Genomic DNA, 16,287 nt, shown 5'->3' with positions numbered 1-16,287 from the left:
ATTATTGTTTTGAATAAACTAGCAAATGATCTAGCGTGGTTGATGAATGTAGTTGGTTTAAAAAGTGTACCTATTATAATTTGCAAAAGGATGCACTCCCAAAGTATTCTGTCTCAGGAACTTGCCATTCAAAGCTAATAAATCAAATTCTTTAACTTTTCATTGTGTGAAGCTCTGGTATCACAGCTATTTAACCTTTTCACTCCCAAGATCTGATTAGTATTTCTTCTTACTGTCTGCCATAGAATCTTTTGGTATTACCTAGGAGAATTTAGTATTGGATCAGTATAAAGTCCACCAAGTTATATCCTGCTTTATTCTCATCACTTTTCTTCTTGATAACGTACTGATATTGTAAGGAGAAGTTCTCTCTTGATCAATCATGAGAGTTAAAGAGTTAAGTGCTCGCTAACTGAAAATTGAATGAATATTTCAACAAACCCACTCAAACTTCCCTTCCCCACCACCGCATACTTGGTTATGTTAGAGGAAAAACTCTTTTGGATCTACTACCCCTGGTAGGCTTTAGGGAAGCTGTATACTATACTCTGTTTCCCGACTTTTCAACTGGAACAACGAACCGCCTTTACAAGGACAATGGGAGTTAATTCATAGAACAAAACAGAAGTGGAACCTCAAAAAAATATGTGCTGGATATACCGTATACCTTGAATAGGCGCTCTTACCCAAGGCACAATGTTATGCAAGTGCGCCCCTCGAATATTAGCGTTGCTCATTCCTCACTTTCTACTGTGGGGTTACAAGGAAAACCTGCTTCTAATGCCACTTTATTTATGACTTTTTAAACTTTAACAACAGCAGAATCAGCACCAGAGAGTGGCTTCTTTTCTGTTAAAGTCACCTCCAGTTATTTCTATCTCCTTATGCATGCAATGTTCTTTATATGCTTTTTCAGTGATTTTAGTTTTTTTCCTGTTTCTGCGCTCACTCAGTAAGGGACCCCCTTTCAATAAGCCCCCCCTCTATTTAGCCGGGCGAGCGCTCATTCGAGGAAATTGGTAACTGGTTCAGTTGTGGTAGACTATCAGCAGAAGCCCCCACTTTCCCGTCTGTGCCTCTACTCAGAGAAACTACAGAACAAGTGCCGTGTTTTTGAAGCAGGCGTGTGATCGATCGTCAGCTGTAATGTGTCGCCCGAAGGGTACTAAATCGGTTAGAGGGCGTCACACTTCCAGCTCGAAGGTTCCAACTTTACAAGTTGTTGTGTCGTCTAGACTCAGTCAAGTTACTCCTTTCATTGCTATTGCTCAACTGAATTTTATTAAAGAATCAACAAGCTTTATTCACAATACAATACTAGGAATCAGTAATACTACTTTTACATAGGAATGTACTTTTACAAACATGTACCGATCGTGTCTTACAGGATATAGCGTGACTATAGTAACGCTTAGGTAACGCAATACACTACACAAGTAATTTATTACAAACTCTTTACTAAGGGCTAAAAATACAAAATTTAGTCACAAGATTAGCACAACATTACTGGAGAGGTCGTGTAATCAAAGGCAATTGCGCAACTAAGTTCCTTATTCGTAGTGCGCATATTGGTGTCGTATGCATATGTTTTCTAAGTATGCCAGGGGTGAGGGGTGGGGGGTTCCCGTTTTTTCGGTACAATATGGCTCAGCGTCAGCAGAGCGGAAGGTAGAGTTGCTTTCGTTTATACCGAGGTACGGATCGCGTTATCAGTGCTTAGTCTCGTTTCTTGTACAAATAAAAATGATGAATTAAGTTTTTTTTTTTTAATAGATGCAGAATCAATTATGCCCCATACGGCTACTACTGATCCCGCATCTCCGCTAGGAACGCTTCCAAGTCCCCAACCACGATGTCGAATGATGGCCTTGCTTCGGGATCCTGATTCCAGCACCTTTCCATGAGTTGCCAGCATTGTTCTGGAAACACGTCCAATCTCTCTGGTGTCTTGTTGTCACATGCATTCATCACGAGCATAACCAGAGGGTTAAAGTGACGGTGTATATTCTTTGGTAGGTTTCCCTGGCCTTCGCACACTCGCCAGAGCAACATACCGAACGCGTACACATCAATGGATTTGTCGTACTGTTGTTTCATCATTTCGGGCGCCATATTGATAGGAGTACCAACCAACGAGTTATTGATGAGACCCTCGGGTTTACAGAGACCCAGATCTGTTAACTTGGCGTTGTTTTTCTCGTCCAACTGAAAGGAGAGAAAAGGAGAAAATCGAATTTGCTGGTCCAAAAATGTATTGTACCACTTATATGCTGTATAAATTCAGAATACTATTATTTCTAAGTCCCCTTTTGGTTCAATAATCGGCTCCTCTTATGGAACTCTTCATAAGCAAAGCCTTACATAGTAAACACCCACCACAGCCACATTTATTTTAAAATCAAGGCTAACAGGCAGTCTGACGGTACTCACCAAGACGTTTTGCATTTTAACATCGCGATGGATCAGCTCCTCTCCGTGAAGATACTGCAAGGCTTTGGCAACGCCAAGAGCTATCTCAAGCCTCTTTCTCAGGGAGGGTATACCCGCTAAGCCATCATGAAGATCGCATCTCATTCGCTCCGAGACAAGTTGCACAGAAAGGCCACGAGTTGGGTTGGACTCCACTACGGTGCACATAACTGGTAGAATATTCGGATGGTGGAGAGCTCTTAAACCAAGAAGTTCATTTTAGTAAATTGTTGGAATAAGAAAAGACGAGGGCTTGAATAGCTTTCAAGAATTTCCTTAATCCTCCGAGTGTTCAGATAAACCCCTGTGAACATGGAAAAAAGGAATCCCATTTGCCCTTCGAATCTGTATCGATAACTCCAAACGAACCCATCGACCAATGAGACCGCGCGTTGTTTCGCACCTATTTCAAAACGTTACGTTACCTTACCATCTTGATATTGCACATTACCTGGTATTATGAAGTTCCAGGGTCAAGTCCTTGAGCACCTCCTCTGAAGCGACACTTACCACCTTAACAACACAGGGCCTTCCTTCTGGAGTTTTAATGTTGTCACAGGCGAAGACCTCGCCCTGTGCCCCAGTCCCAATGCGCTCTCCTTTAGCTGGAAATCCAAACTTGAACCTGTCCATGACACTATATGCCAGCATCTCAAGAAATGCAAGACTGGGAGCAAAGCCAAGAACAATTTCCCTTTGCATATCCTTGATGGTCTGTCCGCGATCGAACAGTCCTTGGACTTTTCCTATTTCACCGGTGAACTCTTTATGGCATTTACAAAAGTGCTGTTTCAAGCTGGTGGTGATTGTCTGAGCCATGTCAGATGGATCTACTTTCGCGAGTACATCTGAAGCAACATTTGTCTTCCATTTCTTCGAGCCAACAGGAACCTCTCCACTGATGGCCTTGGTAACTGTGTCGATCGGATTCCACATCGCCTTGAAAAACCACCCGATTGATTTCTTTAGGAAATGGGAAAAAGCTCTTTGGCGTTGTGTAAACGTGATTTGAGCTTCGTAAGAAGAAACAAGGCTTTTGCCAAGAGCGATTGCTGCCGATGGAATTTCATTATCTCTGGTAATTTCTCTTTGAATTTGCTCTACGTCGTCTTTGAGGTAAGCAAGGAACAGATCTCTGGAGCGGAAAATCATTGTTAACGTTTGATTGATCTCTCCCTGGAGTTTGTTGACCACCATCCGCGCAATCTGGTCCCGACAGCAAGTCACAGCTGCTTTCTCTTTTACATGGCCACTTGACAGAATGGAAAATTCGGTCAAAACGTATTCAAAATCTCCTGCCTCTTTTAGGATGTCATCTCTAGCTCCAATTATGGCATCACTGAGCAGTTCTTGTATAGATATCGCCAGCTTTTCGTCCTGCAGATCGCGGATTACGTTCTCGTGAACTTGCTGTTCCTTGCGCAAAAGTGTTTCCAACGTCTTCAATATTTGCTTCTTTCCACTTTTCAAGACGTTGGCTTTCTGAATGAAGAAATCCAGGCATCTGGATAGAACACGCACGAGGGTTTTGCACCCACACTCGATCCTTGCACGAAGAGATTCTTCAGCGAAATTTTTCAAGCTAATTTGAAATCTCTCAAAGGCTTCCGTGTAATCCGTAAACTCCTCTAAAGAAGCTTTGGGATTTTTCTTCTTCATAGCGTGGTACTTCTTAATGCGCCAAGCTGACAACCCATGGAATTGCTCGTTTTGATTCATGGGCTGTTGAGAAGAAAAATGGCCGTTTTTGACAAGCCGCTCGTACACCCTTGTCTTCTTTCTTTCCTGTACTTCTCTTTCCTGCTCTCGCATTTTCCGTGCCTTCGCTGATGCTGCATGACGGCTTGATTCATCGTCCTCGTCTGATTCATCGTCCTCATCTGACGATTCGGTACGATCTTCTGGTTCCAGTTTGCTAACAACGAAAAAAATCGATGAATCGGTCCCTGCGGGTGTCATTTCATTCAGGACCTCTCTATCCTGGCAAGGAGACAAATAACAATTGGTATTAATTGATGATAAGACTGTGTAGAGAAAAATCACCATCAACTATTAGATCTTTTTCACGCATAGAAATAGAGGGCGAATAATCTAATCGTTTTATTATAAATCTGCTGATTATTCAAAACTTTATAACAAAACAAGCTCAAATAGTTAATTTACCTTGTTTACAATCCCACAATATTACTAGTAAGCCACTCTCTTTATTCATTATATAAGGCGAATAGCGTAGCCAATCAGATTGCAGCAATTGGATTTAGCAACCCACGGCAATCACTGTCGACCGCACCTGCGGACGACAGTGATTGCCTTGGGTTGCCAATTCCGAATGCCGAATTTATTTCATAATAAATGCAACAGCAAGCAAACCAGAGTAAAAGCTATGCTGATGTTGTGGTGTATACGTTCTTGTCGTTGCACGGCGTTTTCGTGTAAATTTAAACCACGACTGTTTAATTTCGAAAAGAGCAAACTTTTGCCTTGATAAGCTTCGTATTTACAAACTACTCTAATCGAATTACTGATTCATGACTCAATATTTAAAGGACACAGTCCAAGTGACTCACAGAACATGGCACTTGGTATAGTTTCGATCTTAATACAACCCGGAAATACCAATTGTAACCAATCGAGGAATCGATCGTGTTAACAACAAAAACCTTACCTGCTCAGTAAAGAGATCATGTCCATCCACCACGTAAATAACAAACGCCTGGGGATTTTCCAGCTGCTTTTTTACCAAGTTGTCCAGCGCTTTATTTTCATTTCTTCCAGGGGAGTCAATGATGGTTACACCACACTTCAAGAACTCGATATTTAAACCGGTCTCCACGATCGCTCCCACTTTACTAGGGTCACCACGATCCCCTGATTTGAGCTCGATCTTCTTTCGAGGGATTATGTTTCCATTCTTGCCTTTCATCTTTATCTCTTCTAAGGTTTTACCGTCTATGTCAACCAGGCGACAATAAGGCTCCTCGGCGTGGCAAACGCGAACAATTCTCGCGGTGCTCGGTTGATCTGATGTAGGAAGCGCTTTACAACCTAGGAGCTCGTTGATTATGGAGCTTTTTCCGCAGTTGGTTTGCCCGACAAAAATGAGTGCCGGCTCCTGATCAAACAAATCGGTAACTTTCTTCTTCTCCTTAGCTGTGTAAAGCAGTTCAGCAAGGGCGTTATCGAACTCCAGATGAACATCCGCCATTGCCGCTGTTTGAACCATTACTCGAACTTCGTCTGGAGAAGCTTGCACGGCTAAGGTTTTGTAGCGAAGTTCTTCTGCAATATCTGCAGTACCTTCATCGGAAAGCTTTCGAACGATTTCACCGAAGTATTCTACTGTATCATCGTGAACTTTTTTCAGCACAGCCTTGCTTTTCTTGAAATCCTCAAACACGTCTTGAAGCGCCATGGCTCGACGACTCGACGAGATTGATCGATCACGTTAGAAGAAATGTTTAAAATTTGGTACGGACTCGTGTATAATAGAAGACTGGAGCACACCGTCCGCAGTGTCTTGCTATACCAATCCTCATTGTTACATCATGTTATAACAATTGTTATGACATGATTTAAAAACTCTCAATTTTCCATCAGAAGATTTCCTTATTAAGTTCGAACGTTACTCGTTGGATCTTACTAAAGGTCCCCAGGTGGACAACAGCGCAAGCGATTCAAAACGAAAATGACAGACCTATCAAAAATAATCTGGGAAGTTGGCTATCCAGTATTTCCCGTCAACGATCTATTACAGTTACAGTTAGCTTGAAAGTTCTTGCTCTTTTCATCTCGTCTTGGGCGGCTGCGAGGGCCGACAGTATTGGTTGAATTATATGAAAATTGAGTTCAATTCTGCTGGTGAATCCCCTGCTCTGACTGGTAAAATTGATATAAAAGAAAAACAGGAAAAAAAAAACAAAAACAAAAAGAAAGAGCAAAGACAAAAACAAAAAGACAAGTTGCTGATGATAGCAAAGTTGTGTACAAAGAAAAATTTATAATGAAGGGGGAGGTCAATGAAAAAAGAAATCCGTACCAGAAAGTGCCGAGTCCACTCCAATCTTCCTTTGCATGTCTGGATGTCACGAGACATGTTATCATTGTCTAGTTTTTTAGAAAAACTGAATAAATCAGGAATCAAAGTGAATTCTAGAAATAAGCCTGGTTTGTCGTGCTCGTCTGTACAGGATCAAGTCCCTTTACAAATCTTTATACTGAATGAGATCCAGCCTGACCGTCACTGTGAAGAAATGGGTTCCCGCGAGGGCGAGAAAATTGGAAATGTTGATTTGAAGTAGTTCATGTTTTCAGAAATACGAAAGTCTGCAGTCTGGCCACCCAATTGACATGCAAAAGGAAATATTTGCAACCGGTTGCGGAATGAGAGCCTAAACTAAATAAAACTTAAGCTTTGTAGGGGAGTCAAACGAAGCCAAGCTTCATTAAGATTAAGCTATGAGTACAACCGACATTTTAGTAAGAGAACCTTACCTACCTTCGGTACTTATTACTCTAAACTGTCACTGATCATGCAGACAAAAGGTAAGTACTAAAACACGGAACGACCTAAAACCACCTACAACCAGCTACAACCATCTACAACCACCTCAAAAATTTCAACAACGACCTACAACCATTTCAAAAACATCTACAGCCACTCGCAAACTATCTAAAACCATCTAAAGCAAGGCATAAATGTTTTAGATAAGGCGAAACGACAACACGTCACGTACATGAATTACGAGACTCGAATGAAACCTCGATAAGGTGAAAGGAAAGGTTTAAGGAAAAAGGAAAAACTTTAAGGAAAAACTCACTTAAAGAAAATCCAGACAAATTCCAAGGTTTTGACCTGGCCCCTGGACGATCTTCCATTGATTTCAGGTTCAAAGTTGATGGTCAGGAACTCCAACAAGAGAATTATATCACGCTACTGGATGTTACTATGGATAAAAAACTAAACTTTCATAAACATATAGCTGGACTTTGCCGCAAAATTAGCAGACAAATAAGTGTTTTTAATAGATTTAAATGTCTTATTCCACTTGATGCTAAATTACAGTTGTATCATTCTTCCATTTTATCACATCTTAGTAATTGTTCTAATGTATGGCACTTTTGTCTAAAGAGTGATTCAGATAAGCTTGAAAAACTACATGAACGTGCTCTTCGAAGTGTTTTTCGGGATAAGGAAAACGACTATCAATACCTCTTAAATAGGGCTAATAAGACTACACTTTACAATCATAGGCTCCAAAATATCTCTATACTAATATATAAAGCATTGAATAATATTGCTCCATCCTATATTAAGGACTTATTTACAACTCGTAGCACGAATTATCAACTTAGAGGATCTAATATTTTATCCTTACCTAGAATAAATACTACATCATATGGTTCTAAATCCATTAGGTACTTTGGACCCAAGATATGGAATTTCTTGGATGATAATTTGAGAACTCCACCTGATTTTCAATCTTTTAAGAAATTTATATGGCACATCAACTTTGAGAATTTATAGCAATATCTTTACATATGTAAATGTAATTTTTTATCCTTAAATACATCATTTATATTTTTAATTCATGTACGTACATATAGTATATTTAGGTTTTTTTTTTCTTTTTAATTGTGACTTATTTATATAGATATTCGCTCAAACTAGCACCCGTGTGCTTTACAATAAGCGAATTCAAGTAAAAGCTTACGTATACACCGTACCGATGGGAGGGTCTGGTGTGAGAGATTCAAATAATTGAAGAAGGCCAATTAGAAAACAATCAGTTGATTTGGTATTTACTACTGTGGAGTGCAAGATTACTAGAAACAGAGTACCGCCTCTTCCTGGGAGGATGTAAGAAAGGAAAGGCTTAGCTATTTAGTGATTGCGTGAAAGCTTCCCAAAGCGCGTAAGAAGAAAGCTATGCATAAATAATTCTTTATTTAATTCTCTCCCCGTATGGTAAGAAACTACAACTCACCAGCAAAACCAGAGAATCGAGAATCAGAGTCCTCTTACGCATGCGTGGTATCCGTAACAGGTCGAGGGGTGAATGTCGTATTTTTCTTGTGCGCGCGAGAATTTCCCCCCGGCTGCATTTTGCCAGTGCTCTGTCTAGGTAATCTGACATATAGAGTTTTTCTTTGCAAACTTACTCACAACCTGGCCATCTTCATCTACACGACCTCGGACAAGAAGCCATCTACCAGACTCTGGGATAATTCTGCAATCATAAAATATTGAGAGCTTAATTTTCACCTTGCCTACGAGGTATGATGTTCATAAAAAGAGTGAATGGAGCATTTATAGCACTTTGATTGGTTAGCTCGCAGATGATAAGCAAATGTGACAACCTCCGAGCTTCAATTGTACCCCTATTACCAAGCCTAAAATTTACCATCTGTCTTGGTCGACTGACTCAGACGAGGCTTTCAAGCGGGAAGCATGTCATCTTTGAATCTGGTTATCGCCTGACTCACCGTAGAGTCTCTGTGGCCCGGTGGTAGAGCGTAAGAGGTTTGATGCCTCATGAGGACTTAGGATTTTTCTTTGTCCCCGTGACAGCAGCTCATAACAAAAAGACAAAAAAAGCATCTTTCTTTGTACATTTTCAAGTTTTATGTTTGTTTGTTCTTTTAGGGGAACAAATCAGCCAGACAATCAATAGCGCTTCGCGTTAGGATTCGCGTTATTTTTCAAACATGAGGAGGGAGCCAGCCGTGCAATGGAAAGAGTTTTCAACTGAGTGTCGAAAGTAATGCAGATTTGCATTGAATTTGCTTCTATACGCTCTGCAATTTGTCCAGAAGCTAGCACCTTGACACATTTTTTTTTTTTTTTTTTGCATAAATGGTTTTTGTGATAGCTTTGCTTTAAGTTTTACGACACTCCATAGAAAACTGCGCTATCCGATCACTTACGACCACAAAAGCAGGAAAAGAGCTGGAGGACAGCTGGAAACGAGGAGCAGTGTACGCCAGTCTCTGATGTAATCACCCATGAGAGCAATAGCACCATAACCAGCGGCCCAAAAGAAGCCACAACAGTTTGAAGCCATCGTGTGGTAGGTTGGTCTCACAAGCTCCAGGATATACACATAATGAGCCGCGAAAAAACCCGTCAGACTGGCTGCTGTACAAAATCGAAGGACAGCGAAGAGGACTAAGGATTTAGCAAAGCTTGCACCAAGCCTGAGGAGCGTCTGAAGTAAAACAAACATGTAGCATGGAAAGTTGTTTATAGTCACAATTACCTCAATTTGTGAAGAAAAGTAAAATAATGACTATTGAAAAGTAATGATCAGAATCCGAAACTGTTAGCCCAAACAACACAAAGTTTTTTCCTCCATTAATAAAAGATTGATTTATGGCAGTCTCAAGAAATCAGTCAAAAATAATGAAAATATCCGGTTCAGATATTTAGAAGTGGATCCAATCTTTGAGTGAAAAGGCCAGAAACAAAAAACAATGGACATCATGATTTTCTTTTGTTAAAAGACTAATTTTTCTTGTTGGTTCTGTACTCATAAAACTCACTTCCTCTAGTCCTTTACTTTATGTCCTATTTTCATAGGGTCATGATCAAGACTCATCTCCATGTTCACACTATAAATGGTCACAATAGAGGGTAACATGATCCATGCATTCAGTTTGTCAACAAGGCACCAAGTAAATGGGACAGCATAGCATAGCATAGGTACTTGAAATAAAAACTTGCATTAAGCGCAAAATTATTCACTACAGCTTGAACGTCAAACTAGTATATCACTTTGTTCTCAGTCATTATGTGTGAACAGTGCATAAATTAACTGAAACAGTATTTTGGTTGAAGTAACTTAAAAATAATTTTTTAAAATATTACTAATGACTTTTTCATAAATTCTTGAAAACTCTTGTCCAACTGCAAGTAAGAACTGTTAACCTTTAACCCCTGAGAGTGATAAGCATCTAATTTCTTTTACCAGTATCACCCCTAAATCAAACATTAAGGTCATGAGAATAAAGGAAATGATCACAAGGTCAAGAAGCTATTGATTATTAAGCAAATTCTCCTTGTCAGGACAATGGAAAACATATAGAGAACAGTGTAGAGACCTTGGGAACTGACATATGGTGAAATGGGTTAAGGAACAGTAAAGGATTTTTAAGTAGACATCATAAAATATGACCTGTGTATGTAGAAATTTTATTTTATTATGATATCACAAACTGTTTAAATTATTCAGTAAAGTTTCTGTCTTCAAGTCAGCCTCAATGTGCATAAACAGACTTCAAAACATCTGTAAGTCAACTCTTATCTGCTGATTTTCTTGCTGGCTGACAGTGCAGAGATCAACTTATTTCAGCCTATTTAGGTGCCTCACTTGTTTACTCTTGCTCTCTGGGTGAAGTCCTTCACTACCTCTCTCTGTTTGTTACTTTTTGCTGCTCAAGTTCTGTTTGAAGCCCAAGCACAGTTCAGTGTTTATGGCTGAAATCTTTTGACAACATTTCTTCATGTTGTTAATCACATGTTGGCATCTGTCCTCTTGATAATTATATTCTTGGTGGAAAATAAAGATATGAACTAATAATTATTATCAAACTATTATATTTTAGGCATGGTTTAATTTTGATGTTCCATACATCTCCATCTTTCAACCCACACCAAACCCTGCCCCCTCACCCCCGCCCCCACCACCCCCTCCCCCACATCCAAAACTTTACAGCCAATCAATTCACGGCCTTTTTCTTAGTCAATTTTATCGTCTCTTGCGATCGTCCGGAGAAGTCCTGAGAAGGACTGTTGTCTGTAGTAGTGAATTTTCGTCATCAAAGTCACGTACTATTACCGACACAGTCCTTCCTTTTCCAGGACTATTTAGACGATCAGAGTACACCATCAAATATCACTCCTAGATTCAAACCAGTTGTACTGCACAAAGAGAGTAGAAATGTTCATGATCAGCATTAATAGTTGTGTTAAAAAAAGGAGCAATACTCGTGGCTGATGTAATTTCATAAGTTTGTAACAATAGTATGAGAAAACTTGGACCTCGGAATTACCTAGCCATGAATTGCCCGTTTACGTGTGAGTAGACTTAAGAACAATTAGGCGCCTCGCAATTATACGAGATTATATACAAGATTGTATCCGAGATTATATACGAGATTATACAATCGCTCTGACGAAGGGTTAACGCTCGAAACGTCAGCTTTTTTACCCTTTACGGTGGCCAATTTACGTTTTCAACTCAGTTGTTAACACTAAATTACCTGCTTTACTCTTTCCCCGACGCAGCACCACAGTTTCTCTAGAAACTTACACCCTTTATTCATTATACGAGATTACCTTGCAAGCACTTCTGGATAGCACAAGCCTCTTTTTGACAGGGTAATTTTTTATTGCCTGACATTTCATCCGCAGATCTTCACCAATCAACTCGTAAAGTCACCGTGTAAAACGAAAAGGACTTGCCAACCAGCCGCCATATTGATCGAGAGCTATACAGAGGATTTGGGAATCAGTCCGCCCTATCCTCCTCGTCCCAGGACTACTCGCACACTGCCAAACCGAAAAGGCCGATTTAAGATTTCTCCGCAAATATCTTTCTCATAAAAATGAAGGGCTACAGCCAATGCTGTCATTTATTAATTATTGTGACATGGAACGGAACGACGAAGTGTGCCAAACCTGTCACTAGACACTCTCTAGTCACTCTTAGCAGCATGCAGCAGCCTGCATCCTTCCCTTACATGTACGCAGTTCAGAGAGATGTAAAACTTAGCCAAAAAATTTATCTTTCAATTCAGCACACTAAATCCTACAGCATCAACTAATGCTTTTTAATTCAACTTCTTTCTTCTTGTGTTTTTCATGTTACCATGATCTCACCAATAGCATAGCTCCATATTTCTGTATGTAAATCATACACAACCCCAAAGTTCCTCAATTTGCACTGGGTGGTTGAATCAACTCAATTTATGAAACCAAATTCCTTTAATTGATTTTGTATAGAATACAGAGACAAGGATGCAAAATTTCATGTTGACAAAGAGACACAGCACAAAACCAAATTTACAGTAAATTTTATTGGGCAACTGAGCAAAGTACAATTTAATCTGTTTCTTTGTCTCCCTTGAAAGTTTTCTTTCCTCCTCTGATTCGGCCAGTACGACGGGCGGCAATAAGACCGACCTTTCTTCCAGCTGATGTGTCTCGGCGCACAGTTGAAGGGGTACCAATATGTTGATGGTTACCACCACCGTGAGGATGTTCCACAGGCTGTGGAAAAAATGCAAGAAGCAAATAAGAACAACAGTGACAAGTGTTCACTTAAAAGAGTGCTTAAACTTGTCTAAATGGTCATTCAAAAGATTTGACATTGAAAACACAACTATTTGTCTCCTTACAAAGTTTGAACAGACTAAGGAATCAAACACAAAAACCAATCAGGTCTCTATAGTGAGAGGTATATATCCAGACTATAAATATCACTTTGTATGAATTTCCTACATTGGTTATCAATCAGAAATTGATGAAGGTGGTAAAACTGACACAGAAATTTTACAAAGCTAGAATTTTGTTGATTCAGTCTGTGCCTAGATGTAGAATTTTTATGCCAAAAGGAAAATGTTTAATCCATTAAGAATATGCTTCTTGAAAAGTTTCAAGGTGCCCATGAAATATAAATCCATTCACTCCCAAGATCTCTTTTGTAATTCTCCTCACTGTCTTCCATACAATTCTTATGATGTTAGTTCTCAGAATTTGTTGTTGAATCAACCCCTAATTTATATTTTTCTTCATTCTTGTCAATAGTCTGCTTGATAAACTATTGATATTATGAGGAGAAATTCTGTCTTGGTCACTCATGGGAGCTAAAGAGTTACAGCCGTTATCTTAAAACTCTTAAAAATTTCACAAAAGTCAAGTCATAGAAGTCTAACCATAGTCTTAAGACAAAAGTTGGTAATCAGCAGTACATGAACTCTCCTGAGGTCCTCCACATAATACATTTAAAAGAGCGTTTACCACTAAAAGTTACATATACTCACATTCATAGCCACACCCCGGACACGTGGCCAGCAGTTCCTCTTGGCCTTGTACTTATGGTAAGCACGTCCTGCCTTCAGCATAGGTTTGTCAATACGACCACCACCAGCAACAATACCCACCATGGCACGGTTAGCAGAAGGGTAGACTTTCTTGACTCCAGAGGGAAGCTTCACTCTGGTTCTCCTGGTTTCTTGGTTGTGTGATACAACAGTGGCATAGTTTCCTGACGTGCGGGCTAGTTTGCCACGATCTCCTGATTTCTCCTCCACATTGCAGACAATAGTTCCCTCTGGCATGGCACCAATGGGTAAGCAGTTGCCTATTTGTAGAGTTGCTGAAACACACCAACCAACAAAATGCAAAGCAATGAATGTCTTTCAACTTGTACTTTGCTACCACAATACTTTCCCCCCCCCTACTCCCAAGATCTAATTAGTAATTCTCCTTACTATCTGCCATACAATTCTTATGATATTAGTTCAGAGAATTTGGTATTGGATCAACTAATAATCCCACAATTGATATTCTTCTCTATTCTCATCACCTGCCTGCTTGATATTGTATTGATATTGTAAGGAGAAATTCTGTCTTGGTCACTTGTGGGAGTGAAAGGGTTAACCTTTAACCTAACACTGGTAGGCATATTGTTCAAATTTTTCTCTATATATTTCCTAAGGTGCTGAAAAGGAGAATTTGTCAAACAATCAAGAGCTTCTTTTGTTGGTGATCATTTCCTTTATTCTTGTGACCATAAAGAAATTAAATACTGGTCACACTCAAGAGTTAAATGGTAAAAAGAATCCTACACTTTTAAAGAAAATTTAGAAGACACTGCAGCGATTAGAAGCCTTGAGAAGAAAGATAAAAAGGCTAATGAAAGATATAACCAGGTAGTTTTCCCAGCATTTGTTGTCCAGACAGACTTTTTTCACGGCTCATTCCTGCAATTAGTTCTTACATCACTTGAAAAATTCAGGAACTAATTTCTGCATGGACTTAATGACATCCCTTGAATGCACACTGCCTCTAATTTAGTGACTGAATTTAAAGCAGAGAGGGCTATCACATCAAGAATGGAATTTGTTTCCAGCACGGTACATATCTGAACATAATTGAACTCAAATAAATATAATTAAGATTATTAATATTAATTATTATTATATTATTAATATTAATTATGCCAGATTCATGGCAACAGAATTCTTACCCTTCTTTCCACAGTACACAAACTGCCCTGTGTACATGCCTTCAGTGGCAATAAAAACCTCCTTTCTCTGTTTGTATCGGTATGGATCCCTGAAGCTAACAATAGCCAACGGTGCACCGCGTCCAGGGTCATGGATGATCTCCTTCACAACACCCTTAAGGTAACCATTGCGTTCAGAGTAGTCGAGAGATCTGAGCTTTGCAGCTCCTTTCCTGTGTTTTGTATGGGATTTGAAAATACTCCCAGCACCCTTACGCTGGCCTCTGATAACTCGACCCATACTGTATTTACTGCAATTCAATAACAACATTTATTAAACAAAGCTCATATTTAGGGAATTTGGTTATCTACCACAAAAAAAAAAAAGACAGCAGCCTTCGCTTTAGATAATCCTAGGCAGCAGAAAAGTACTGAGGAATATTTTAAAGATTTTAAGTTTGACAGCATGTCTGTTTCTGCTACCAGCTAGAGACAATACAAATTTAGTTCTGTAAATCGCAATTATTAAGTTGATGCCTTCATGTATTAATAATTTGAATACATGCAATGTTTAGTAGGCTTTGTTTTACTTATCAGATAAATGACCCTAAACACTCAAAGCTTAAGAAAATTGTCTCGATAAAGATTCTACCAATCCCTTTAGCTAAGCAATCAGAGAAATCTGTTGCAACAGCAAAAGAAGAGCATGATAATTTGTAATTTCCAGAATTCAATGCTTTGAGTAGGTCGAAATAAGTACACACATATTGTAGAACACTGAGAGGAACCCAGTACAACATGGTTTGTTCACATGATGTGTTAAGGTCTTTTCTTTTCACATCAACATTCAGAAGTCACGATGGAAATAAATCTGTACAGACATATGTTTCCAAAATAATTAGAATTTAGCGCAAAAAAATTCAATTTTGAAGAAACGTGCAAGAACTGTATGTTTATTTTTTTTTTTCATGCGATTACTAGTGAAAAATAGAGACCATTGATGGAAGATTATGCCATTGAAAGTTAATCGAACAGGAGTACTTTGGAATGAAACACAAAGCAATCGTCTAATAAAGATTTCCAGGTTTTTCGCTATTTCTAATAGACGATATGTCGCAAAACATCATTATTCGAAAGGGACAGTCATTTTTGTCAGAGCTCCCTTGCTACAAAGATGTAGATTCGTTTAAAAATAACCCTAGGGCTTGATAGAGAAGTTATACTTATTTTCAGTAAAGGTGTATTACACAACCGATGGCAATTCTAACGGCTTCTGTGGGAACGATTTCCACTAACGTAACAGATTATTCTTACCAATATGGCCACAGATGGCAAAGAGGACAAAATTATGCGTCAAAGCGAGTCTGTAGGAAAGCTGTTCGTGCCCAAGCCTCTCTCAAGCTTTTTCTTCATTTCTGATTATGAGAAAGTGTCTACAAAATAAATTTTAGAGCAAGTGGTTTATTTTACGCACTTTCATATCGTTTAGAAGTAAAAAAACTTGGAACCGTGAGATTTAACTTTTCGTTTTCGTGAGAAAATTAGGCTGAATAAAATATAGTGTCTTTACGAAGTGACATCACGTCACTCC

At 39.2% G+C, this 16,287-nt stretch overlaps 2 protein-coding genes and 1 pseudogene across 3 annotated transcripts; all 3 read right to left on the bottom strand.

Annotated features, from left to right (window-relative positions):
* Nucleotides 1-1,258: 1,258 nt before the first annotated feature.
* On the bottom strand, nucleotides 1,259-6,687 carry LOC149043323 (dual serine/threonine and tyrosine protein kinase-like). The gene is made up of 4 exons (XM_089209440.1): nucleotides 5,135-6,687; nucleotides 2,921-4,449; nucleotides 2,431-2,668; nucleotides 1,259-2,205 (listed from the first exon to the last, which is right to left on the bottom strand). The coding sequence occupies exons 1-4, from the start codon at nucleotides 5,879-5,881 to the stop codon at nucleotides 1,804-1,806; spliced, it is 2,916 nt and encodes a 971-aa protein (XP_089065566.1). The 5' UTR covers nucleotides 5,882-6,687; the 3' UTR covers nucleotides 1,259-1,803.
* Nucleotides 6,688-10,645: 3,958 nt separating this feature from the next.
* LOC149043322 (cx9C motif-containing protein 4-like) lies at nucleotides 10,646-12,368 on the bottom strand (annotated as a pseudogene). Its single transcript, XR_016187678.1, has 2 exons — nucleotides 11,804-12,368; nucleotides 10,646-11,014 (listed from the first exon to the last, which is right to left on the bottom strand). The product of XR_016187678.1 is annotated as a cx9C motif-containing protein 4-like (transcript).
* Nucleotides 12,369-12,524: 156 nt separating this feature from the next.
* On the bottom strand, nucleotides 12,525-16,126 carry LOC113686290 (large ribosomal subunit protein uL2). The gene is made up of 4 exons (XM_027203896.2): nucleotides 16,011-16,126; nucleotides 14,718-15,007; nucleotides 13,510-13,844; nucleotides 12,525-12,736 (listed from the first exon to the last, which is right to left on the bottom strand). Exons 2-4 carry the CDS (start codon nucleotides 14,995-14,997, stop codon nucleotides 12,569-12,571), a joined length of 783 nt encoding a protein of 260 aa, XP_027059697.1. The 5' UTR covers nucleotides 14,998-15,007; nucleotides 16,011-16,126; the 3' UTR covers nucleotides 12,525-12,568.
* Nucleotides 16,127-16,287: the final 161 nt, after the last annotated feature.

This window comes from Pocillopora damicornis, chromosome 6, assembly GCF_964200805.1.
Source record: "Pocillopora damicornis chromosome 6, jaPocDami1.2, whole genome shotgun sequence".
In the NCBI taxonomy this organism is placed as follows: Eukaryota; Metazoa; Cnidaria; class Anthozoa; order Scleractinia; family Pocilloporidae; genus Pocillopora; species Pocillopora damicornis.
The sequence above is the reverse complement of the archived record's forward strand: the minus strand, read 5'-3'. Positions and strand labels throughout refer to the sequence as shown.

What these genes read in the sequence shown, in the direction of transcription:
- LOC149043323 (XM_089209440.1), bottom strand. Translation starts at nt 5,881, where the DNA reads ATGGCGCTTCAAGACGTGTTTGAGGATTTCAAGAAAAGCAAGGCTGTG. An exon ending in CTGGAACTTCATAATACCAG is followed by an intron (nt 2,669 to 2,920) that starts GTAATGTGCAAT and finishes TCTTGGTTTAAG; the next exon opens with AGCTCTCCACCATCCGAATA. An exon ending in TTAAAATGCAAAACGTCTTG is followed by an intron (nt 2,206 to 2,430) that starts GTGAGTACCGTC and finishes CTCTCCTTTCAG; the next exon opens with TTGGACGAGAAAAACAACGC.
- LOC113686290 (XM_027203896.2), bottom strand. Translation starts at nt 14,997, where the DNA reads ATGGGTCGAGTTATCAGAGGCCAGCGTAAGGGTGCTGGGAGTATTTTC. An exon ending in TGTGTACTGTGGAAAGAAGG is followed by an intron (nt 13,845 to 14,717) that starts GTAAGAATTCTG and finishes GGTGTGTTTCAG; the next exon opens with CAACTCTACAAATAGGCAAC. An exon ending in TCCGGGGTGTGGCTATGAAT is followed by an intron (nt 12,737 to 13,509) that starts GTGAGTATATGT and finishes TTTTTTCCACAG; the next exon opens with CCTGTGGAACATCCTCACGG.